The sequence below is a fragment of the Mirounga angustirostris genome, unplaced genomic scaffold (assembly GCF_029215605.1).
Source record: "Mirounga angustirostris isolate CCGP_5_RB_7025 unplaced genomic scaffold, mMirAng1.0.hap1 SCAF_8, whole genome shotgun sequence".
In the NCBI taxonomy this organism is placed as follows: Eukaryota; Metazoa; Chordata; class Mammalia; order Carnivora; family Phocidae; genus Mirounga; species Mirounga angustirostris.
Genome location: NW_026991716.1, coordinates 83,487,811 through 83,513,251, shown reverse-complemented (window position 1 = coordinate 83,513,251; position 25,441 = coordinate 83,487,811). Strand labels below are relative to the sequence as shown.

Genomic DNA, 25,441 nt, shown 5'->3' with positions numbered 1-25,441 from the left:
AGACCACATCTAACATCATAATTAACAGTGAAAAGCTAAAAGCTTTTCCTTTAAGATTAAGAACTTGACAAGTATACCCACTCTTGCCACTTTCATTCAACATTATACTGGAAATCCTAACCAAAGCAATTATACAAGAAATAAAAGACATCCAAATCAGAAAGGAAGACATAAAACTGTCTTCATTTGCAGATGACATGATATTATATGTAGAAAACTCTGATCCCACCAATGTTAGAGCTAATAAATTCAGTAAAAATATAAGATACAAAATAAATATACAAAAATCAGTTGCATTTCTATACACTAACAGCAAACTATCAGAAAGAGAAATTAAGAAAGCAATCCCATTTATCATGTAGCAAAAAGAATAAAATGCCTAGGAATAAATTGAACCAAGGAGGAGAAAGATCTGTATACTGGAAACTATCAGACACTGGTGAAAAAATTGAAGAAGACACAAATAAATAGAAAGATGTTCTGTGCTCATTGATTGGGAAAATTACTATTATTAAAATGTCCATAGTACTGAAAGCAATGCGATCTCTATCATAATTCCAATGGCATTTTTCACAGAAAAAGGAAAAAACTCAAATTTGTATGGAACCACAAAAGACCCCAAATATTCAAAGCAATCTTTCTCAAAAACTAAGCTTGAGTTCTCACACCTTCTGATTTCAAATATATTACAAGGTTATAGCAAATAAAAAAGCATGGTATAAGTACAGAAACAGACACATAGATCAATGGAACAAAACAGAGAGCCCAGCAGTAAAGCCATACATATATGGTCAATTAATTTATGACAAAGGAGCCAAGAAAAAACAAATGAGAGAAAGAATAGTCTGTTCAATAAAAAGCGTTGGAAAAACTGGACAGCCACATGCAAAATGATGAAACTAGACCCTTATCTTCCACCATACACAAAAAATCAGCTCAAAACGGATGAAATACTGAACATAAGACATGAAACCATAAAAGTCCTAGAAGAAAACAGGGGTAAACTCCTTGTCATTGGTCATGGCAATGATTTTTTGGATTAAGCACCAAAAGCAAAGGCAATAAAACCAAAAATAAATAAGTAGGACTACATAAAACTAAAAATTTTCTACACACCAAAGGAAACTATCATTAAAATGAAAAGACAAACTACCAAATGGGAGAATATATTTGAATATCATATATCTGGTAAGACATTAATATCCAAAACACTATAAAGAACTCCTACAACTCACAGGGGGGAAAAGTCTGCTTAAAAAAGGAGCAGAGGTTCTGAATAGACTTTTTTCCAGAGACATAAAAATGACCAACAGGCACGTGAATAGGTGCTCAACATCACTGATTATCAGGGAAACAGTAATCAAAGCCACAATGAGATATTGCTTTGTACCTGTTAGAATATCTGTCATCCAAAAGACAAGAAATAATTGTTGATGAGGATATGGAGAAAAGGAAACTCTAGTACACTGTTGGGAGAAATATAAATTGGTATAGCCACTAGAGAAAACAGTATGAAGTTTTCCTCAAAAAACTAAAAATTACCATATGATCCAGAATTCCACGTCTGGGTATATATCTAAAGGAAATGAAATCATTGTCTTGAAAAGATATGTGTTCCCATGTTCACTACAGCATTATTTATAACAACCAAGGTATAGAAACAACCTAAGTGTCTATCAATGAATGAATGAAGAAAATGTGACTGTACGTACATGTGTGCACACAGACATACAATGCAATAATATCCGGCCATAAAAAAAAAAAAAAAGGTAATCTGGGACTTTGACAGCATTATGGTAAGTGAAATAAGTCAGAAAAAGATAAATACTGTATGATCTCATCTGATGGAGTGGTCAGAAGCAGTGTCTGGGCCCCCAACCTGGCATAGTGCCTCAGTGAGCCCTGGGCCCCGAGCCCACACCAGCCCCAGCTGTCTGACCAAGGCAGCCCTAGTGCAGCACATACTAAGACATCCTTAGTAAGCACTCGTTACAGCTCTAGTCATCTCGCCAAGGTGATACAGGTGCACATCACTGCAGAACACTAGGCCCAAACTACTTCAACTCCAGATGACTTGCCAGGATACCCCCATGCCTCACCTAGGCTCCAGCTGCTCCAGGTCACCCACTGCATCTGCCTTGGCTCCAGCAACCCCACCAGGGTACCCTCATGGAGCACTCTGGGACACCCTGACTTTCACCTCCTTCAGCTTCAGCTATATTGCCAAAACATTCTCTGGAGAGCACTTGGACCCCCCAGCATGCACACACTTCAGCTTGAGCCATGTCTCCCTCTACAGAGAGTCCCAGGAATGCCCTAACCCAGGCCACTTAAGCTCAGGCCATCCCAAAAAGGCAACCCCAGCACAGAGGGTCCTGGAACCCCCAGCCCACACCAGCTGCAGCTCCATCCAGCTAGCTGAAGTCACCAGGTACACACGGTCTACACAGGGCACAAGCATACACAAGACTATTCCTTCAAGTTTAGAAGTAACTATTCTGCCTAATTCATAAAAACAAACATAGAAAGTCAATCAAAATGAGGAGGCAGAAGAATATGCTCCAAATAAAAGAACAAGACAAAACCTCAGAAAAAGAACTAAATAGAATAGAGATAACCAATTTACCTGACAAAGAGTTCAAAATGTCATAAAAATGCTGCCTGGACTGGAGAGAAGAGTGGATAAACTCAGTGAGAACCTCAATAAAGAGAAAATATAAAAAAGAACCAGAGTTGAAGAACAACTGAAATGAAATGTATACTAAAGGAAATCAACAGTAGATTAGCAGATGCAGAATTGGTCAGCATTCTGGTAGACAGGTTAGTGGGAGGCACTCAAGATGAGCAGCAGAAAGAAAAAAAGAATTTTAAAAAGTGAGGATACTTAAGAGATCTTGGAGACAAAATCAAGTGAACAAACATTTGCCTTATAGGGATCCCAAAGAAGAAGAGAAAGAAAGGGGGCAGGAATCTTTTTAAAAAAGACACAATAGCTAAATACTTCCCTAACCTGGAGAAGGAAACAGATATCCAAGCCCAGGCAACACAAGAAGTTTCAAACAAGATGAACCCAAGGAGGTCAGCACCAGGACACATAATATTTAAAATGTCAAAAATTAAAAATAAGAGCAAATTTTCAAAACAGGTGGGGACTAAGCAACTATTTATGTACAAGGAAACCCCCAGAAGGCTATCAGCTGATTTTTCAGTAGAAACTTTGTAAGCAGTAGGAGAGTGGCATGATATAGTCAAAGTACTGAAAAGAAAAAACCTACAACTGAGAATACTCCACCTGGCAAGGTTATCATTCAAAACTGAGAGGAGATAAAGAGTTTCCCAGACAAACAAAAGTTAAGAATTCGTCGCCACCAAACCAGCCTTACAAGAAATGTTAAAAGGACTTCTTTAAGTGGAAGAGGCCATAATCAGAATAAAACTATGAAAGAAAAAAATGTAATGAGTATTCAGTAAAGGCAGTAGAGCAATCATTAATAAAGCTAATATGAAGGTTAAAACACAAAAGTAGTAAAATCAATATCTTAAAAAATAGTTAAGGGGACTCACAAAATGAAAAGATGTAAAATATGACTACATGCATAAAATGTGGAAGGGGGAGTAAAATTAAAGTTCTTGTAGGATATGTTCGAACTTATGTGACTATCAACTTAATATAAACTGCTATTTACTTAAGATGTTGTATATGAACCTCATAGTAAACAAAACCAAAAACCTATGATATACAAAAAATAAAATGAAAGCCAAGCATTACACTAAAGAAAGTCATCAATCACAAGGACAGAGAGCAAGAAATAAAGTAACAGAGGAATTACAAAAACAACCAGAAAATAATAAAATGGCAAAATGCATATCTATCAATTATTACTTTAAATATAAATGGTCTGTATGCTTCAAAGGACACAGAGTGACAGAATAGATTAAAAAAATAAAAAGACCCACCTATGTGTCACCAACAAGAAACCCACTTCAAACCTAAGACACATACAGCCTGAAAGTGAAGGGATGGAAAAAGATATTCCATACAAATAGAAGCAAAAAAAAGGACCAGGAAGTAATAGTTATATCAGACAAAGCTGAATTTAAAACAAAGACTGTAATGAGACAAGTAAGAGAATTATGTAATGATAAAGGGAATTAGTCAAACAAGCAGACATAACAATTGTAATTATCTATGAACCCAATATTGGAGCACCTAAATGCATAAAATAAATATTAACAGACATAAAGGGAGAAATTGATAGTCATAAAATAATAGTAGGGGACTTTAAACTTCCCACTTACAGCAATGCATAGACCATCCAGGCAGAAAGTCAATAAGGAAACAGTGTCTTTGAATGATACATTAGACCAGATATACAAAAAAAAAACATTCCTTCCAAAACCAACAGAATACAGATTTTTTTCAAGTGCTCATGGAACATTCTCTAGGACAGATCACATGTTAGGCCACAAAAGTGTCAGTATTTTTAAGAAGACTGGAATCATATCAAGCATCTTTTCTGATCACAACAGTATTAAAAATCAATTACAAGAAAAAGCACAAATACATAGAGGCTAAACAACATGCTACTACAAAACTATGGGTCAATGAAGAAATCAAAGAGGAAACAAGAAAATACATGGAGAGAAAGGAAAATAAAAACACAACAAAAGTTTTTTAGACACAGATAGAACAGTTCTAGGAGGGAAATTTATAGTGATACAGGGAACCTCAAGAATAAGAAAAATCTAGGATAACCTTACACCCAAAATAGAAAAAGAAGAGCAAACAAAACCCAATGTTATTAGAAGGAAGAGAATAATAGGTCAGAGCAGAAATAAATGAAAGAGAGACAAAAAAATTAGAACAGATCAATGAAATGAAGAGGTAGTTCTCGAGAAGATAAACAAAAATCAACAGACCTTTAGCCAGACTCATCAAGAAACAAATAGAATTCAAAAATAAAAAAGTTACAACTGACAGAAATACAAATTATAAGAAACTACCATAAAAATTATATGCCAACAAATTGGACAACCAAGAAGAAACAGAAAATTCCTAGTAACATACAATTTTACAAAACTGAATCAGGAAGAAATAGAAAACATGAACAGACCAATTACTAGTAATGAAATCGAATCAGTAATGAAAAAACTCCCAACAACCAAAAGCCCAAGAGGAGAGGAGTTCACAAGTGAATTCTACCAAACATTTAAAGAAGAGTTAATCACTAATCTCCTAAAAGTATTCTAAAAAGAAGAGGAAGGAAAACTTCCAAAAAACTTCTAGAAAGTCAGTATTGTGATATCAAAACCAGATAAAGACACTACAAAGAAAGAAAACTACAGGCCGATATCCATGATGAACACAGTTGCAAAATTTCTCAACAAAAGATGGGTGCCTGGATGGCTCAATCAGTTGAGCACCCAACTCTTGGTTTTGGCTCAGGTCATTATCTCAGGATTATGGGACTGAGCCCTGTCTCAGGCTCTGTACTCAGTGGGGAGTCTGCTGGAGATTCTGTCTCTCCCTCTCCCTCTGCCCCATTCATGCCCTCTCTTTCTCTTTTCCTCTCTAAAATAAACAAATCTTTAAAAAATTCTCACCAAAAGATTAGCAAACCAAATTCAACAATATAATAAAGATTTATCATAATCAAGAGAGATTTATTCTGGGGATGCATGAATGATTCAATATTTGCAAATCAATCAGCATGATACACCTCATTAACAAAATGAAGGATAAAAATCATATGATCATCTCAATAAATGCAGAATAAGCATTTGACAAAATTCAACATCCCTTCATGATAAAAACTCTCAACAAAGTGAACTGAGAGAGACCATACCTCAACATAATAAAGGCCATATATTACAATCCCACAGTTAACATCATACTCAATGGGGAAAAAACAAGAGCTTTTCCTCTTGATCAGAATCAAAACAAGGATGTCTATTCATGTTACTTCTATTCAACATAATAATGGAAGTCCTAGACACAGCAATTAGGAAAGAAAAAAATAAAAGGCATCCAAGTTGGTAAGGAAGAATTTAAGCTGTCACTATTTTCAGATGACATGATACTATACATAGAGCCTAAAGACTCTACCAAAAAACTACTAAAACTGATAAATGAATTCAGTAGGGTTGCAGAATACAAAATATACAAAAATTTTTTGCATTTCTATATACTGATAACAAAGTAGCAGAACCAAAATTGAGCAGAAAATTCCATTTATAATTACACAAAATGGAATAAAATACCTAGAAATAAACTTAACCAGAAAGGTACAAGACCTGTACTCTGAAAACTATAAAACGTTAATGAAGAAGATTGAAGGTAACATAACAAATGGAAAAATATACCATGTTAATGGACTGGAAGAATTAAGATCACTAAAATGTCCATACTACCCAAAGCAATCTACAGATTCAGTGCAGTCCTATCAAAAAAACCAACAGTATTTTTCACAGAACTAGAGCAATAATACTAAAATTTGTATGGAACCACAGAAGACCTTTAATAGCAAAAGCAATTTTATGAAAGAAGAACAAAACTGGAGGTATCACAATACTAAATTTAAAGATATACTATAAAGCTACAGTAGTCAAAACAGTATGTAGTGGCACAAAAATAGACATATAGATCAATGCAACAGGACAGAGAACCCAGAAATAAACCCACACTCACAAGATCAATCTATGACAAAGGAGGCAAGAACACACAATGGAGAAAAGACAGTCTCTTCAATAAATGGTGTTGGGAAAACCAGACAGCTACATGCAAAAGAATGAAACTGGACCACTTTCTTACCTCACACACAAAAAGTAAAATCAAAATGCACTAATGGGAGGGATAGGGTGGCTGGGTGATAGACATCGGGGAGGGGGAGGGTATGTGCTATGGTGAGTGCTGTGAATTGTGCAAGACTGTTGAATCACAGATCTGTACCTCTGAAACAAACAATATATGTTAAAAAAAAAAAAAGAAGATAGTAGGAAGGGAAGAATGAAGGGGGGGAAATCGGAGGGGGAGACGAACCATGAGAGTCTATGGACTCTGAGAAACAAACTGAGGGTTCTCGAGGGGAGGGGAGTGGGAGGATGGGTTAGCCTGGTGATGGGTATTAAAGAGGGCACATTCTGCATGGAGCCCTGGGTGTTACACACAATGAATCATGGAACACTACATCAAAAACTAATGATGTATGGTGATTAACAATAAAAAAAATAAGAGGGACTCGGGGTTCCTGGGTGGCTCAGTTGGTTAAGCGACTGCCTTCGGCTCAGGTCATGATCCTGGAGTCCCTGGATCGAGTCCCGCATAGGGCTCCCTGCTCAGCGAGGAGCCTGCTTCTCCCTCTAACCTTCCCCCCGACATGTACTCTCTCTCTCTCTCTCTCTTACTCTCACTCTCTCAAATAAATAAATCTTTAAAATAAAAAAATAAAAAAATAAGAGGGACTCAAAAAAAAAAAAATGCACTAAAGACCCAAACATGTGACTTGGAACCATAAAACTCCTAAAAGAAAAGATAGGCAGTAATCTCTTTAGACATTGGACTTAGCAACATTTTTTTAGATATGTTTTCTCAGGCAAGGGAAACAAAGCAAAAATAAACTATTGGGACTACACCAAAGTAAAAAGCTTTTGCACAGTGAAGAAAACCATCAACAAGATGGAAAGGCAACCCAATAAATGGGAAAAGATATTTGCAAATGATATATCTGATAAGGACTTAAGAGGCAAAATATGTAAAGAACTTACACAACTCAACACCAAAAAATCCCCAAAAATTTGACTAAAAAATGAAGGGGCAAAGAACCTGAAAGACATTTTTCCAACAAAGATGTACAGATGGCCAACCAGACACATGAAAAGACTCTCAACATCACTAATCATCAGATAAATGTCAGAACCACAATGAGCTATCATCTCACACCAATGAGAATTGCTAGCAACAAAAAGACAAGAAATAATGACCGTTGAGGATGTGGAGAAAAGAGAATCCTTATGCACTGATGGTAGGGAATGTTAAGTTGGTGTGAACACTGTGGAAACAGTATGGAGATTCCTCAAAAAAATTAAAAATAGAAATACCATATGACACAAAAATTCTACTACTGGGTGTTTACCCAAAGAATACAAAAATGCTAATTCAAAAAGATAACCCCATGATGTTTACTGCAGCATTATTTATAATAATAGCCAAGATATGGAAGCAAACTAAATGCCCATTGACAAATGGATAAAGATTTTATATATATATATATATATATGGAATATTACTCAGTCATAAAAAATGAGATCTTGCCATTTGTGACAACATGGATGGACCTAGAAAATATTATGCTAAATGAAATGTCAGACAAAGACATATACCATATAATTTCACTTATATGTGGAATCTAAAAAAAAAAACCAAAGCAAACATACGAAGCAGAAAGAGAACTATAAATACAAAGAACAAATTGGTGGTTTCCAGGGGAAAGGTGGATGTGTGGAATGGGCAAAATGGGTAAAGGGAAGTGGGACATACAGTCTTCCAGTCATGGAATGGATAAGTCACAGGAATAAAAGGCACAGCATAGGGAATATGGTCAATGATATTGTAATAACATTGTGTGTATGGTGACACATGGTAGTTAGCACTTGTGGTGAGCCTAGCATAATGTATAGACTTGTTGAATCACTGTGCTAGACACCTGAAGCTACTGTAACCTTGTATGTCATATATAATTCAATAAAAAAGATACAAACTTAAACTTATAAGATAAATAAATCTTGGGGATGTAATATACACCATGGTGACTACAATTACCAATACTGTATTAAATATTTGGAAGTTGCTAGGCAAATAGATTTTAAAAGTTCTCATCACAAACAGAAAAAACTTTTGTAACTATGCGGGGTTATGGATGTCAACTAAACTTATTTTGGTGATCATTTGTCAATATATACATATATAACATTTTTGTATACCTTGAACTAATACAATATTAAATGTTAATAATATCTCAATAAACTGAAAAAAAAACACTCTATCCTAACCACTGAATCCAGAACTCACATCCATTAGGACCAGCTTGTTCATTATGTTGTTCATACTTATGCTATCCTTGCAGATTTAGATCTACTTAAGAGAAGTATGTAAAATACCCAGACAAACCTCTGGCAAGATAAATCAAGAGAAGAGGAGAAAAAAAAAATCAATATTATGAATGTAATAGGGGATATGACTAAGTGGTAACAAAACAACTATATGCTAACCATTTTGAAAACTGAGACAACATGGAAGAGTTTCTTGATACCTTATGAGATGTGACTGAAAAAAAAATTAAAATCTTGAATAGTCCTGTGACTATGCAGTGGTTAAAAAATCTTTCCCCAAAGGTGAGGTTAGATAATAAGAATAATTTTAAGGATATATTTTTCTGGAGATCAAGAGATAAATCAGGCCTAATACATGCCAATACATTATCAGAGAGCACGTAAAACAGAGAAACAACTATGATAACAATTGTAAAAGATAAAATAAGATGACCTTGAATATGTATATCAACAAAAGCTATTGCTGCTCTAAAAAGCTCAGCTGGCAACTTGCCTCACCTGGGCTGTTCACCGGCTGATGGGCCAGGCCTGTTGTTTGGAGGCAGAGGCTCTCTCCATCAGACTAATCATCAACCACTACTGATCACAACTTCTGCCAGGAAGGAAGAACACCTTTGTAGGTGGGATTTATTGGAATGAACCAATTCCGATACAGAAAATAAAGCATTTGAGTAGAAAGGAGGCATTTGTAAAGTTTTGGGAGTGTGATTACTATTGCCAAACTATTGCCAAAAATTTCTAGATTTTTTTTTTTTTTTTTTTGGTTTATGAGAAAGAGAAAGGTATCCCACTTTCCCCATTTCCAGGATATTATACATATTTTCAAAGCTCACCCCCATCTTCATTTTCACTAGGGCTCCATCATTTCTTAGGCATCATTTTTAGGAAGCAGGATGAAGTTTACTGGCAAAACTAGATGCACAAAGTTAGCTCAAACCTCTTTCTACGTGTACGTACGTATCTCTTCCTTCAGTAGTAGCACTGCAAAAAGTAACCTCACTGAGCCAAACAAACTTCAAAAGGAACTTCAACCACTCACCTGGATACAAGCCAGAGGCTCATTTGTCCAAATCGAATATCCACCAACTAAATATATTCTCTCATTATGGACAGCAACTCCAGATTCATTTTGGCCTAAAGTAAAGAGAATTGAGTAGAAAGAAAAAATAAATCCATTTCCTTGCATGTCTTAATTAACCCTTTTGCCACTGAGGGATACAATTTCCCCCTGTGGCACTCTTGTATGCTCCACAGGATTTTTGCAGCAACTAATCACCGCCTCCCTGTACTCAGAGGGAAGAATTAACCACTCTTTCACAGAGAATGAATTTGTGTCAGGTCAGAACCAAGCCAAAACACTTATTTGCCAGCCAAGTGGATAAATACAGCATTAAATACAGCAATAATAAGCAATAACAAAATAAGAGTTCTATTACTATGTCGTATTACAGCGGTGGAAACAAGATGTATTTTCAAAATGCAAAACACCTCTATAAATGCTTTTAAAGTAAGTGCTTACATTTGTAAGGTAACAGCTACAACCCAAGAAGCCAATAAAACAGAGCCATGCCCCGAGTGTCCCCCAAATGAAGACAAATGACAGAAAAAATTGATAAAGTTACTACCCTTTCTTTTTCTTAAAGATTTTATTTATTTATTTGACAGAGAGAGACATAGCGAGGGAGGGAACACAAGCAGGGGGAGAAGGAGGGGAGAAGCAGGCTTCCCCGCGGAGCAGGGAGCCCGATGTGGGGCTCGATCCCAGGACCCTGGGATCACGACCTGAGCCGAAGGCAGACGCTTAATGACTGAGCCACCCAGGCACCCCAACTACCCTTCCTTTCTTGACATACACAACAGTTTTAGGACTATATTAAAGTTCCCGATCTGGGACCAGATACTGACATGCCAAAATGATGAAAGCTTCCTCTCCCATTTTAAAAAAAGAAGACAGAATAACTCACTACCACCTAATCTTCCCTGGAGGCCATAAGAGTGAGAGTTTCTCTTTATTGATGAGCTGACACCAGATTGACTGCGGTAATAAATAAGTTGGATTCTACAGCAGCCAGAATCACAGATCCAGGGACCGAGGGGCTAAGGTGCCACTACAGCAACTTGGAGAGGGTTAAGTACTTGTAGGTGGGCCTCAACCATCATGGTCACAAAAACAGGAACTCCATACAAGGCATCTAACCCCCTCACACTGGTTCCGCACTTGCTGTTGCCTCCCCGGCAGCAGCTGTTAGGGTTGGAGTGTCCCCTCAGCATATTAAGAGGTCTTCAGGTGCTAGTCCAACCCACCATTTTGAGTTTGTGATTTTTCTATTTAGCAGAGCAGCCTGGAAGGGACCTGATCACCTGCGCATGTTTATAATGCAAGCTGACAAGGGATAGAAAGGTTTCAAGTCTGTAAAGAAACATTAGGGGTAGGGCGCCTGGGTGGCTCAGTTGGTTAAGCGACTGCCTTCGGCTCAGGTCATGATCTTGGAGTCCCGGGATCGAGTCCCGCATCGGGCTCCCTGCTCGGTGGGGGGTCTGCTTCTCCCTCTGACCCTCCCCCTCTCCTGCTCTTTGTCTCTCATTCTCTCTCTCTCAAATAAATAAATAAAATCTTTAAAAAAAAAAAAAGAAACATTAGGGGTAAACTGTTCACTGCTTTCCTTTTATTCCCTTTTGGGATGAGGAGGGTCCACACCTAGTGTTGCCCTGGGTAATGCTTGAACCCCTATGTGGCTGGAAACACCACCAAACCCCCTATGCACAGAACTCCAAGATTTAGCTGTTGGGAGACTACAGCCAGAAACCATACCTGACAGTAACAAATAATGAAGACCAGACTCCTGACCTCAAAATTAATAAGACTAAAAGCAAAAAGAAAAAAAAATAAATTGCTTCTGTAAAGCGTTATTAATCCTCCGGTTCCTCCTAATTGCCTCAGAGTTCCTATGTGAATATTTATTGACAAGAAAGGATTTGACATACCTCTCTCAGCCAAGATGCATGAAGGTAATAGAGGCCCTGAGAAACTAGCTCAGCCACTTGACTGAGTCACGTTTTGTGAGATAAATAATGTGCACCTTTCTGGTTAATAAACACAAGTTGTTCTGCCATGATGCACTTGGTATTTAGGGATGCACTGAAGAGGTATAAGAAAACAAGTGTGGCAATTTCTTGAATCTCTGCTTTTCCTGATTTACTTAGTCAAAGGTACTTGCCAGTCAACAGGCTGAAAGTACAACGCGTCCACTGGTCAGTGTCTATGTTATAAGAATCTATATGGCGCACAAGGATCCGGTCGTTATTGTAGTCCAAGTCGTTGCCTCCAAGAACATAAAGCTTTCTTTGAACAGCAGCCATGGAATGGTAAACCCTTCTCTGCAGCATGGGACTGCGGCTTATCCATTTATTCTGAAAACAAAAAAAAAGAAATTCAGGTGGATTCTGTTAATAAGAGACCTCCACGGCAGAAAACAGCAGTGCCTCATTAGTAGCTGGGACTCTGCTTTATCTATCACATTCCACTGGAGTGCTGCTTACATACTCTGAAAGGTATGGGCTTCTTACCTGAGAACAAGTAGAGAAGAACCATGTATGCCAAAACTTTATTTTGCAATGTACAAATTCATTTCCTCTTGTTTGGGTTGCATTTTATAGGGCATTTGCATTTTATACGGGGAGCACATGAGAATATAGAAATTCTCATGATGGTTCTCTCCCCCAGTTGAGAGAACTTACTCATGTAAATTGCTTAAGAGTGAAAGCACATGGCTAGGTATAATGATTTAAGAAAACAGGCTCTGGATCCAGAATGCTTGAGTTTATAACCTCTGTGTGACCTTGAGCAATGTACTTAACCTCTCTGTGCCTATTTCCTCACCTGTAAAGTGGGGAGAGTCATACCATACCTGACAAGCTTGTTGTGAAGATTAAATTAGTTAATACAAAACATCTAGAAGAGTGCCACATAATGTCCAATAAATGTCCACTTTCAAAAATTATTCTGATAGTAATCGCTGGCTACCCAAGGCTTCTACATAATCTAGGGCTAGGGTGACTGAGCCGTTCTTTCCAAAATTAACCTCCCAAGATCAATGGAAGAGCAAAGATCTGGTTTCACAACAAAGTCCCATTGCTGCCTTTGTATTAGCCCCTTTTAACATATTTATAATCATATCGTCTACCAAACAGGGAAAAGTTATTTCTAGGCATACATTTGTTTTGATAAAAGGCCAAATTTTATACAACTTCAGGAATGGTGAAACCTCGACTATTTGGTTCTAGGTCACTCAGTAATGAGAAAGACATGCTCAACTCCTCTTCAATATGGCTCCTTTCAAAAATCTAATGTAAAAGGCAAAATTAGATGAAAATCAAATACGACCTTAATTTTAAATCTTAACTGAGCAATGGACAGGTAAGTAAACCTAACCATTTCCTTTGCACATAAACACTAACCTACAGGAAGAACCCAGATTCCTTTTGCCAAGAAAAATTTGGATTTTGATAGAAAGATCATATGATGTCTTTAATACATAGAATTTCACCAGTTCACAAAGCTGTAAAGGAATAAGCCAAAAAAAAAAAAAAAAAGTTTATATAAATATTGGTCCATTCACTAAAGGCCTATCTACTAGCTCATTTCTAATTTCTTTTTTTATTATGTTAATCACCATACATCATTAGTTTTTGATGTAGTGTTCCATGATTCATTGCATATAATTTCTTTTTTAAAGATAGACTTAAAAAGAAGAGTGGTTTGAACAGTTTGAAAGGCTTGCATTTATCTGCTCCCCCGTTTGTGTCATAAGACTCTTTCCAATCAAATGTCTTCTTTTAATAAGATAGCCAAACCTTTCTTTCAGATATTCTGTGAAGAAATATCGTCAATACATTTCACATGAGTGGATTTAACTCAAAACTCTGATGATGCCTTCCTTAGGTGCTTTCTATGAGGCAACCCATTCCAGTATTAGGAATCAACATTTGCATTAGCAGTCCAGTCCCCTGCCACAGGACTGTGGACGCCATCTGGTTTGTAAAGTCTGCCTGCATCCCCTGATTATATCCTTAGCTTCCTTCACTGCCGTGCCTGCCAGGTGAGCCGCCAACCACTGCAAAGGCAAAGAAACAGAGAGGCCTAGTGGGGTCATTCCTAATAAGCTAGCGTGTGAATACTAATCAGTGGTGGGGAAGCAGAGGTCACCCCAGCCTGCCTGTTGGCAGGTAGCGATGTGCTCTGTGGCAGATGGCAGGCATTATCGACTCTCCGCAAAGGCCTAGAAGAAAAATAAGCACCAGGGCTGAATGATAGAGTTATTGAGATTCTGAGCAAGATGCAAGCAGATGTGATGTTTGCCAGTACCCACCATAAACAATATGCCAGCAGAATTTTTAAAAAGAGCATGTGTGTACAAACATGAAACAGAACTCATTTGAGAAATGTTAACACCTTCTTCCTCTTTAACCACATGTGCACCGAACTCAAGCAACTGTAATTAATGATCCCTCTTGAGACATCTGGCCTATGGACATGTGGTCTCTGAAATCTACAGCTTCTAAAGACATCAGGAAACACACTTGCAAAGACAGAAACACGTTAAATTCAGAATCAAATAATGTTGAAATAAAAAGACACCAAATCGACTGAGGTCATTCAGGACACACATTTGGTGGCCGATAATGACCCAGGCTGCCAAAGCCAACCTGTTGTTTCATGTTCCATTATCTCCAGCTGATGACTATTAAATCCCCAGATCAAATCATTTTGGGATACTGTCATAATCATGAAAAATATTTACATTACCCAAATCATAGAAATGGTGAAATCCTGAACACATGTGCCAAGGCCACAGACATTTTGGTAAAAGGAAAAGAGAATAAAAATTGTTCTTCTTTTGGGGACCAAAAACTCATCGAGTGTGGATGGCAAGTGGGCAGAAGGGACAGACGCCATCAAAATGCTTCCAGTTCAGGCACCAGCTGTTAGATGAAAAACATCCTTCTACTTTTCAGATACTTCTACTTCAGACTTGTCCTTGACACTGCTCTCAGACCTTTTGGCTACGCTGAGTTAAATAAAAGTTATTAGTTTGTTTGGGAGTAATGAAGCAATAAGCATGTTCCCCTTTTGGACTGAGGCGCCTTCTAAAAGGACATACAACAGGTCAATCAAAATCCTTTCTTTGGATGCCTCTGAATATGAATAGCCATTTGAGATAACGGAAATAAAGGGCATTTAACCCATCAATGTATCTCCCCTTTTTTCTACATTATGCAAAACTCTGAAAGAGTTAAGCATCCTGTAATGCATAAAACTAAAGGAGCTGAAATTTTGTGAGAGGAGGAAAAAAAAAAGGCAGTTTATCCAGATGCTTCCTTTTCTCTCTACAAGTTTAAGATGCATGTGTGTGTACAGACTTGGCATTTCAACTACTAATTACTGTGGAAATCTTTTAAAATTCATTTTAATTAAGGTAATGAGTTTTTCTTATATGATTCTTACCTGGTTAGGTTCATATACCATTAGTCTGTTCTGATATTGTGCTGTGTTAGTTACTCCACCTGTAATGGATTAACATGTGTTAGAGCTTTCATGACTACAAAATAGGATATTCCAACATAAGAATGAGATACAATTAAAGGAAAATTAGCTACTGCTGAGGATCTGTTTGTATACCCTTGTGGTGAACCCATGACATAATTAAGAAGCTTATTGTTGAAGCAGTTTCATTTTCAAGAAACATTTCAGAAGCAATCCATTTGAGAGCAAGCAACAAGTGTGCTGAAATTACCAAGAGGCCCCAATCCTGGCAAGCTGCTCTGCATGGCCAGAATGAGGGGCGAAGTGTGGCAGAAAGTGGGAACGAACACCGCACACATAGACAAATCTCCACGCAATTCATGCCCGGGACAGAATTATATGGAAAATTCTTGTCCTTAGCTAAACTGGCAATTTTACAGCTCTAACCTTCTGCACGCCAACACAGTGATATCTTGATATTGCTCGAGAGGAACCATTTCTAAGAAAAGACATGATTTATCAAAAGAAATCTAGAGCCAGAGCCATCCAAAAGAATATAACAAGAGCCCCCCAATGTGAGTCACATATGCAATTTTAAATTTTCCAGTAGCCACATTAAAAACTAAAAAGAAACATAATGTAGATTTTATTTAACTCAACATAGCCCAAATATTATCATTTCAATGTGAAATTAATATAAAAATTATGGAGGTATTTTATATTCCTTTTTTCATATGGTCTTCAGAATCCAATGTATATTTGATACAGCACATCTCCATCCAGATTAGCTACATTTCAAGTGCCCAATAAGCCACATGTGACTAAGGGTGACCATGTTGGACAGCACTGCACACAGTCGATGTTGTTATCAACTTTTCTAAAGCCTCTCAACAGCTGCTTAGATCCAAAGACTTCTGCTTAATCAAGAACCACTAAAAATCATCACATTTCTAACAAAGTTTTCCTGTCTGTCCTCATACTTATTTTCATGTCCGTGGTATACACTGAGCCCTGTAAAACCCAGAAATTACTGATTCTCCTTTAATTTTTACCATCAAATGGGAGAACTAAAAAACATATAAAACAGCATTACAGAAAATAACACTAGGAGATATTAAATGTTAGGTAATAAGATAACAAGAAATGAGAGCAACCCCCCGAAAAATCTCTTTAGAAATAGTGCCTTATACATAGTTCTAGATGCTCATTTAAAATGAGTAACATTTGAATAAGTATCACAAAAAAGCAGCCAATTTTTCAATAAAGATCTAAAACTGAGCCAGACTAAAAGTGTTTCTTGTTGAAATTTTTTGAATTCAAAAAGTGTGTACTGTTACAATACAGCCTTAACATTTTCTCAGTTTGACTCAACTTTAGGCAGGCCTCTTTCTGTCTCTAGGCCCTTGACATCCCTTTTCTTAGAGCACTTACTTTAGAAAATCTGTAAATTCTTTCTCCGCCTCCTTGAGATAGGAATCATTTAAGAAGCTTCTTTCAAGTTTTACAACCCAGGAATAACTTCCTCAAAGCCCCAGAAGCCATCCCATTGAAATGTAATCATCATGGAATATAATGTCCCTATCTCCCAGTTTCTATGGAAGAGAGTAGGAGCCTCACTTTGTTGGGTGCCAAACAGCAAACACACATGGCCTAATCACAGAGAAAAACATTTACAAAATCAGGGGTAACTGAATGTGCTCAATACATCACATTGATCAACCTTCCTCCAAAACTCCTTCAGTACTTTTCTCACTGAGAAAAGCTCAGTGTTTAAAAACCCTCCTGCTTCTTCTTCTTCAGAGGAGTTGATTTCAGATTGCCTTCTGGTCTCCCTCCCATACTGCAATAGTCTTGAACAAAGTCTTCCTTATCTGCTCAACTTTGTCCAGTATATTTTTTGCTTTGACACTTCCAATACTTTGAATAGGTCACCACCATCAATTCCGTGGCCAGGAATCAAGTCAACAAGAATCCAGAGGATTCCTGCACAATCCTTAACTGAGCTGAATAATCAGTCAATACTAATGGCAACATAAAGGGAAGGAAGTCTGTCCAGGTCAATCATTACTATCTCGTGCAACCCCAATAAGGAGATTATTTCTTTCATATAATTGACTATGGCTTTTATTAACTGGAGGGCTTTTTTTAATATATATATTCTCTCTGAAGCCTGCAGCTACTTTTAAGATCAATGAAAGCTTTATCTGCAGCGTAAATCCACAAAGGACAGAGAGAAACGAGCTTCCTGCCCTCAAAGAAAGTCTTCTCTGCATTTCTTTTGAATGTCTCATTTTAAAATAAAATCAAAGGAAAAGAAAATACACTTAAGCAAGATGAGGCTTAAATGCCTATATAGAGTCAGAACGTACGCCCAAATAAACACAGAAGTATGTTTGCTTCTTCCTCCCAACCTTCCTTTTCTTTTATCTGATCAAAAATTGAACGTCCAATCATTCTTTCTCAGCATAACTATACAAGAATAATCAAATCTATTGAGACCTCACAAGTCTTCAGGGTTAAAATGATTGCCAAGTGCTTTTGATCTGGGCCATAAACACCAGATTAACATCCAGCTCACCTATAATCATTTCTCCAAATGAGAGGGAGCAGAGGGTAAAGCTCCCACCCATTATTTCAAAGCTTTGACAGTTTCTCTCCTTGTTTTAGAAATATGGGACAGAATTAATATCTACTGCAGTAAACTATCTGTTTATGACACTATTTGAAAATATTTACACTACTAAATGTATCAGACTCTGCCCATTATAGATTAAATGTACAACCAATGGATTAGAATATAGCTATTACATCCTCTCTCTTAGGCAGGGTGATATCTTGATATCTCTTGGGAGGAACGAGAATTATTATTTACTCTCTTCTACAGATGCATTTGTAATAGTTTCCCCCACCCCTTAATCTGCACACTGTAATTAGATTCCTTACCCTTACACACAAATTTTCACTCACATGACACCATTTAAAAATGAGATACTGGGTTAGTAGGTGGAAGTAAAAATAAAAATCCTAGTTAGTTATTTGGTTGATTACTTCTGGAATGTTAAACCACAGGAGGTGCCTAAAAAACCTAGTGGTGTAACTTTTGACAAGTCAGGATTGCAAGGGAAAAACCTTAGAAATTGGTTTTATTGCTTCCCCCCTTTGAAATAATTTACAAACGATCATATAAATAAAAACCATTTGTTCTCAGTACAAAAAAATAAATTTTAAAAAAGCATCCAAGTTTGCAGCCCACATTTCTTTAGCAGTGTTATTTGCAGAGCTTTATCATTACATTCTCTTCACATAACACTCTTCACTTTTAGATTAATCTGCTGAAATGAGATGCTAAGGATTTGCATACAGATTTGACTATACAAAAATAGATATGGAATTAATAACAGTCTCTATATGTTTTAATTTCTCCTAGACTGGAGTGCCCTTGCCTGCAGCAGTATTCCTGGCTTTGAAAGTCATCAGGCTGATTTGCCTGCTCTGGGTTATGATGCCCACATGCTGCTACACTGTCCCCTGCAATCAAAGCACTTGCAAAGATAGATTCTTTGCCTCCCTCTATCGAGTACATTTTATAGATTGGCAGTTTTGATCTCCCTCCCCCACCCCAGGGGGGGATAATCTGCATCTTAACAGCTTTCTATAGATACATTTGTCATTAAATATGCCATCTCCTATCAGCATCCATTTTTAAAGCCAAGTTTTCCCTAACTTTGAAGTGCCACCGTTGAAGTTAAGACTTTTCAGCCAAAATTGAAAATGAACAACCCTGTCTTATACTTTTGAACTATGACTTTAAGATATACTGCAGGTTCCCCCCAAGTCAAATAAGTCTTTAAAAACTGCCAGAAGGAATGAAAAGTTACCACCATGCTACCAGCAATGAGAAATGCTTTCTATCACCCAGACAAGAATAAAGCATTTTTCTTAAGCTTCCCTGTTCCACTCTTCACAAAACGTGGTGACAAATGGATGAATGCATATGGGAGAAAGGATGACAGGTGACTGCCAAACAAGTGACTTTTGTCTCCACTACGGGAATTCACTGACTCCCAAACTCATTGTGCTCAAAAGCAACCAACACTGGTCAATGCTGACAAGGTGTCTACATAATAGTGTGTTTAGGAAAACAGCTCTCAATATCCATTCGTCAGGGTAGGTCAAGTCTGGTGGCTCTGCTGTTTTGTTTTGTTTTGTTTTGAGGACAGACAATACATCTGTTGATAGACAGTCCTATACTACCTTCTTTAGTAAAAACCTGTGTATGGAATACTGCGCTAGTACGCTTTGAAGGATGGAGCGGGGTGCAAAGAACCGAACGTGTCCAGGCTCTCAGGGAAGACACTCTGGGCTGGAACTCTGCCAGCCAATTCAGGATTGTGGAAAACCATCTCATGTTCTCGGCAGCTCTCCTGGAGGACTGCAGTGGCCAGCTGTATGCTAGGCTCAGGGGCGAGCTTCAGGACAGGCTGTGGCATCACCCCGCACAGGCTCCTTTACGACTCTGTCCTTGCGGGAGCATCTAACACAGCCCCGCTCAGGTTCCTTATAAGCAAACTAGAGATGACAGCATCTCTCTTCCAGGTTTTAGAAAACCTAGAGTGCAGAGCATTAGAAGTGACCCATAGAGGAAGTTTACTACAGTACTATACTAGTTTATCTATGGAAATTTTTTACCATTTCCATAAAAGGTACAAATGAGCATGTATGGGATATTAAAAATATAACAAATCTAACAAAGTATAGAATTTTGAATTAATGAATGAATTTTGTAGTCTGAATTAGATTTCTTATTTTTTTCTAATAACTAGAATTACTGGCTGGTTTATAAGGTATCGAAAGCTTTTTTCTTTAATAGTTTAAAGCTTCTCCTCCATAAGAATGCTCTCTAATTCTCAAAAAAACTAAAACTTAACACTTACTGTCTAATTATCAAAAGAATTATTGGCATTAGGTGTGAGTTACACTAGTCATTTTTTTAAAAGATTTTATTTACCTATTTGACAGAGAAAGACATAGCGAGAGCAGGAACACAAGCAGGGGGATTGGGAGAGGGAGAAGCAGGCTTCCCGCTGAGCAGGGAGCCTAATGCGGGGCTCAATCCCAGGACCCTGGGATCATGACCTGAGCTGAAGGCAGATGTTTAACAACTAAGCCACTCAGGCGCCCCCACATTAGTCATTTTTTAAATAAAGCCAAACTCATGACTAGTCCTCAATAAAAGGGACACCATGGGAATATTTACAATAAATAAAATTCACAATAAAAAATAAACTTTTTCATTATCTATTTTTACACATTTAGACTATCCATATTTTTAATGTTTATAATACTACATAAACAATTAAAGCCAGGACTCCTTCTTCTGAATTAGCATCTTGGATAGAAACATACTTAATCCATGCATTAAATTAAAACTATTATCCATATTATTTCTGTCACTTGAGGAGACCACACAAATGGATGGGTAATTAATAGACTCAAAATCTGTAAAGAAAGTCTCAGATTTACAGAATACCTATAAAGAAAGGGTGATGCACTTGAAAATGTAAATTTATAAATTATATTTATGCCACCTAGAGTGAACAGATACAAACTTGTGATGCAAAACATGTAAAGAATGCGCCATGTGTTATTTGAAATAAGTGCAATGATAAATGAAGGTAAAATCCACCACAATGCAGATGTCATCTGCCCTTTAAAATCTCAATAAAATTCTCTCTCCCATTCCTCATTCTATAGAAAGCTGAAATCCTGCCTCCAAAGATTTCTGCACATTCCAAGCAGGGTTAAGCTCTCAAGGTCACCTCTACCTGTCTCTAGAGTCCTGGCTTGCTGCATTCTTATTGGATCTTTTATCTCCCTCCTGCCATCAACCAAATTCTTCAGCCATTGCCCATTTCCATGATGTAGCTTTAAACTTCTCTCCTCTTGGGAACAAAGAAAATGACATATTTCCCATATTCTTAGGTAAAGTAATTCAGCTCCCTCCTTATTCTACCTCTTTTTAGATCCATCTGGTCAGACACAAATGGATCACTTAAACAAAGGCTGTTCTCTCCACAAAAAGGAAGACTTTATGTGGCTCAACTCTGTGCCCTAAGAAAAGTGGCCAGTTAAACAATCAGAAAAAATCAAATGGTCATTGATCTAAACAAGTCTCCAGGTATGATTATTCTTCAGTGTATCTTTGACTTTCAGTCGGAATTCTTTTTACAATGTAAGCATCTGTTTTTGAGCCCTTTGTTGGAGAGATAAACAATTGGATTGTACAGTTTTGTGGGAAAAGCATGGTTTTCAAAAACCAGAGACAGAAGAGATCAAATTCCGACTTTGTCAAATACCAGCTGTGTGATCTATGAACATCATATAACACCTTTAAGCCTCATCTAGTGAGCAGCAATGTGAGGGTAAACAAAGTGCTACTTCTTCAGAATAAAGGGAAGTCTGTTTAGAATGAAACCTTTGTTAATTATTTTGGAGAATACAGGTGATCTGATTGCTTTCTTCAAGCCATTTAGCTCTTTTATTTTTAATTTTTATTTATTTATTTAGCCATTTGGCTCTTTTTTTATTTTTTTGTTTTTTCCTATTTATTTATTTATTTATTTATTTATTTATTTATTTATTTATTTATTTATTTATTTAATGTAGTGTTCCATGATTCATTGTTTGCGGATAACACCCAGTGTTCCATTTGGCTCTTTTAAAAGCATTGTAGAATGGTCATGTCTATTTGGCTTCATCTCAGTACACTACTGTAGTGGTTTTGTTTTAATCTTTTTCAGATGGGGAATAGTAAAGGTTGGGGCAGAAGTGAAAAGAAAGGAGCAAAAAGTAACTGCTGGAGACAGCTGGTTGTAAGAATCTAAAGCAACAAGGATTTCATTCTTAGGGGGCACTCCAGGTCACTAAGAACTTTTAAGTGGACATGCCACATTATCAAGCTCCAAACCTCTAGCAGGCAGGTGGCTTCCTCACAAGGTGGCTGCCTCCAGGGGCAACAAACAGACATTCTCTCATGGACTTACCTGAGGAACACACTTTGTTCTCCCTCAAGCAAACCTTAAGCCCTTGACACTCACCTAACCCAACAAGCTAAACCCCTTCCAATAGGGTCCTTTGGACTATTCCCAGCCTAAAAACCTTCCATCTTGAGTGAATCCAAGGATCTGCCCTCTCCAATTCTTTGGTGAGTACCACTAAAAAAAATAGGACAGAAATTTACAACCTGGGCCACCACAATTTTGCTGTTTCCAACCTCAGTATGAGGTCTGACACTTAATTTTTAAAAACATGTCGGTTCTCTCTGCTTTCTCTCAGAGGCTTTTTTCTTCCCCAAGGCCACCTCCCTCAGACCCTCTACCTAGTCCTGAACATATATAGCACAACCTCAACAGACAACCCTGTCTCTCATTTGACTCCATGGACAAGGAACCTCCTCAGGTTCCTGACCCTCATTGGGGAGCTTACCTAGGTCCACATCTAGCATCGTCTCCTGCCCTCCAGGCTTAGCGCTTGATGGGTCTCCCCTTCTCTGGCCCAAGACTGAACCCCTCCCCAAATCCCCCCTGACTGTTTGAGACCCTATGCCTATTGTCATTCTGATGTCCCGTGGGCTTAGCACCATTCCTTGTACCTAGGAGGATGCTCTCAGCCTTTACCAACCAAAGAATGCCTCAAATGCCTCACCTTCAATTTTGCTCTCTCCTTTCCCTTATCCACCAATTTGCTTAATGAACTTGCATCCTTTAAAAAAGTTCCCTCCTTTGACTCTGATTTCCTCCTCCAGCTACTCTCTCCTCTCTCAGCCAAACTTCCACCTTTTTCTTTCCTTCCTACTCTCCTTTTTTCTTCCTAAAGCCAAAATGCTATTTATTAATTTATAATGAAAAAATGTGGCTGAAGTATGTGTATACCTAGAAACAGCATACTTCACATGGGCTGAAGTATGTGTATACCTAGAAACAGCACATCCTCTCCTGGTAGGCAAAACATAATAATCAGAAAGTTGTCTGTAAGCTGGGATTCAGGGAGCGAAGTTTAGATGGTATCCAGGCTTCTAGCCTATACCCGCACTTTCTACTTCCTCACCTTTTTGTCACACCCTAAACCACTGCATTCTCACTTCTACTTTCTTCCACTTCCCTATAGCTACTTTCACTGAAGTTACCAAGGGGTTCCTGATCAAAAATGGCAGAGAAAATAAATATTCTGGACCTTGATGTCTCAGCAGTACTGGACATCTCTCACCATGCCCTTTCCTTTTTGGTTTTGATTTCCTTTAACTCTCCTCCTCCAACCTTGCCCATCCCACATTCTCAGGCTCCTTCCTCAGACTCCCCTCCCCACACCTACCCCCCGCCCCGCACCCTCCTTGCTAATAGTTCCCAAACTTCTGCGTTGGCCCCTTTCCAGTCCACCTCCTGCCCATCTGTCTCCTTCCACTCTCCACTGCCTCATCTCATCTCACCTGATATTTGCTCTGAAAAACAAGAAAGGGTCCTGTCTCTGAGTCTGAGGGCCACGGTTTTGAGGAAGTCCTAGCCAGTGAAGGGTGGCTGAGGAGGCTACAGTGGAGGGGGCTGTGGAAGGACACTAATGTAGGGTGCAGAGAGGGGTTGGGGAGCTGAGTGGATCCCATACCAAGCCCTCCTGTCAACTGGCCTCTTCCCACAGGGTTCAGCTGCCCGGGCACAGGCACAGACAAAATGGACCATGGGGTTTGTCCAAGAGCAAGTGCTTGCTAGGTGGCAGGAGAATTATTGAAATGATTGGACTGTGAAGCCCACTCATGAGGACAGGGAGGAGTTAATGAGTACATGGGAAGCAGCCAGTGGACCTAAGGCCAAGTTAGGATGAAGGTGCTATGAACCTTTGTGAAACCCATATGAAGTGCTCCTTGCTTTGCACTACTGTCCCTGGGAAAGACTTTGACCCTCACATGTATCACACAGGATACTATAATCATCTGTTGAAGAGTTTGTTCCCTCTACCATACTGTGAGTCCCAATTCAGGACATATGTCTTACTCTTCTTTGTCACTCCACACTAGCCTGGAAGAAGACTAAGGGAGGTTAGGAAACTTGCTCAGCATCTCCTGGGTGGTGAGAAGCGGAGCAAGTTTCACATGCTCTGTGACCTCAGGATACCACAAGCCAGCCTCCACTGCACTCCCTGTTAATTACCAGTGTTTTGTATGTAATTTTTTAGATGCAAGTAAAATAATATTTACCAGATAGAGAAAAGCTAAGGCCACGGCATTTAAAAAATGTTTATGAAATTTTACATTGTTCTAATTTTAATGAATACTGGAAAAGCCAAAGTCCCTCCAGTAGGTTTGAATAAATTAAAGTTATTTAAAATGGGGCAATGCAAGCTTCATATAAATTTAATCAAGATGAAAATAAACATATCTTCTAAGGAGTTAAAGAAGCTTTAACAAATGTTCTTTCATTAATGAAATATCTGAAAAGTTCTTTGATTGTCAGCTCCTAGAGGGTAGGAAGTGTGTTTGCTGAATTAATCTCATTTATCTATGAACCAGCACAAGATTTAATAAGGATGTAGCATTCACCAAGAGAATCAAGAAAGCACTAAATACTGCTTTTGAATAAATGTAGTACCATTTGTCTTTTTTTTATAGTTTTAAAACACTAATTTTGTGGTTAGCTTCCCATTATTTTGGTGCCATTTGACAAAAATGAAAAGGTAAGTTGTTCTGCAAGATAAGCTCAGGATTAATTTTCACTCACAAAAACGCATCTTTTTAGTAGTTCACAAACAATATCTCACAAT

At 38.0% G+C, this 25,441-nt stretch overlaps 1 protein-coding gene across 1 annotated transcript in view; it reads right to left on the bottom strand.

Moving 5' to 3' along the window:
• KLHL32 (kelch like family member 32) overlaps window positions 1-25,441 on the bottom strand; it is a 202,231-nt gene that overhangs the window by 32,467 nt on the left and 144,323 nt on the right. Inside the window, exons 6-8 of the mRNA XM_064597895.1 lie at window positions 15,614-15,672; window positions 12,327-12,519; window positions 10,144-10,242 (exon numbers count right to left, since the gene is read on the bottom strand). Of these exons, the coding sequence (XP_064453965.1) occupies window positions 10,144-10,242; window positions 12,327-12,519; window positions 15,614-15,672 (351 nt within the window). The remainder of the gene's footprint in view (window positions 1-10,143; window positions 10,243-12,326; window positions 12,520-15,613; window positions 15,673-25,441) is intronic.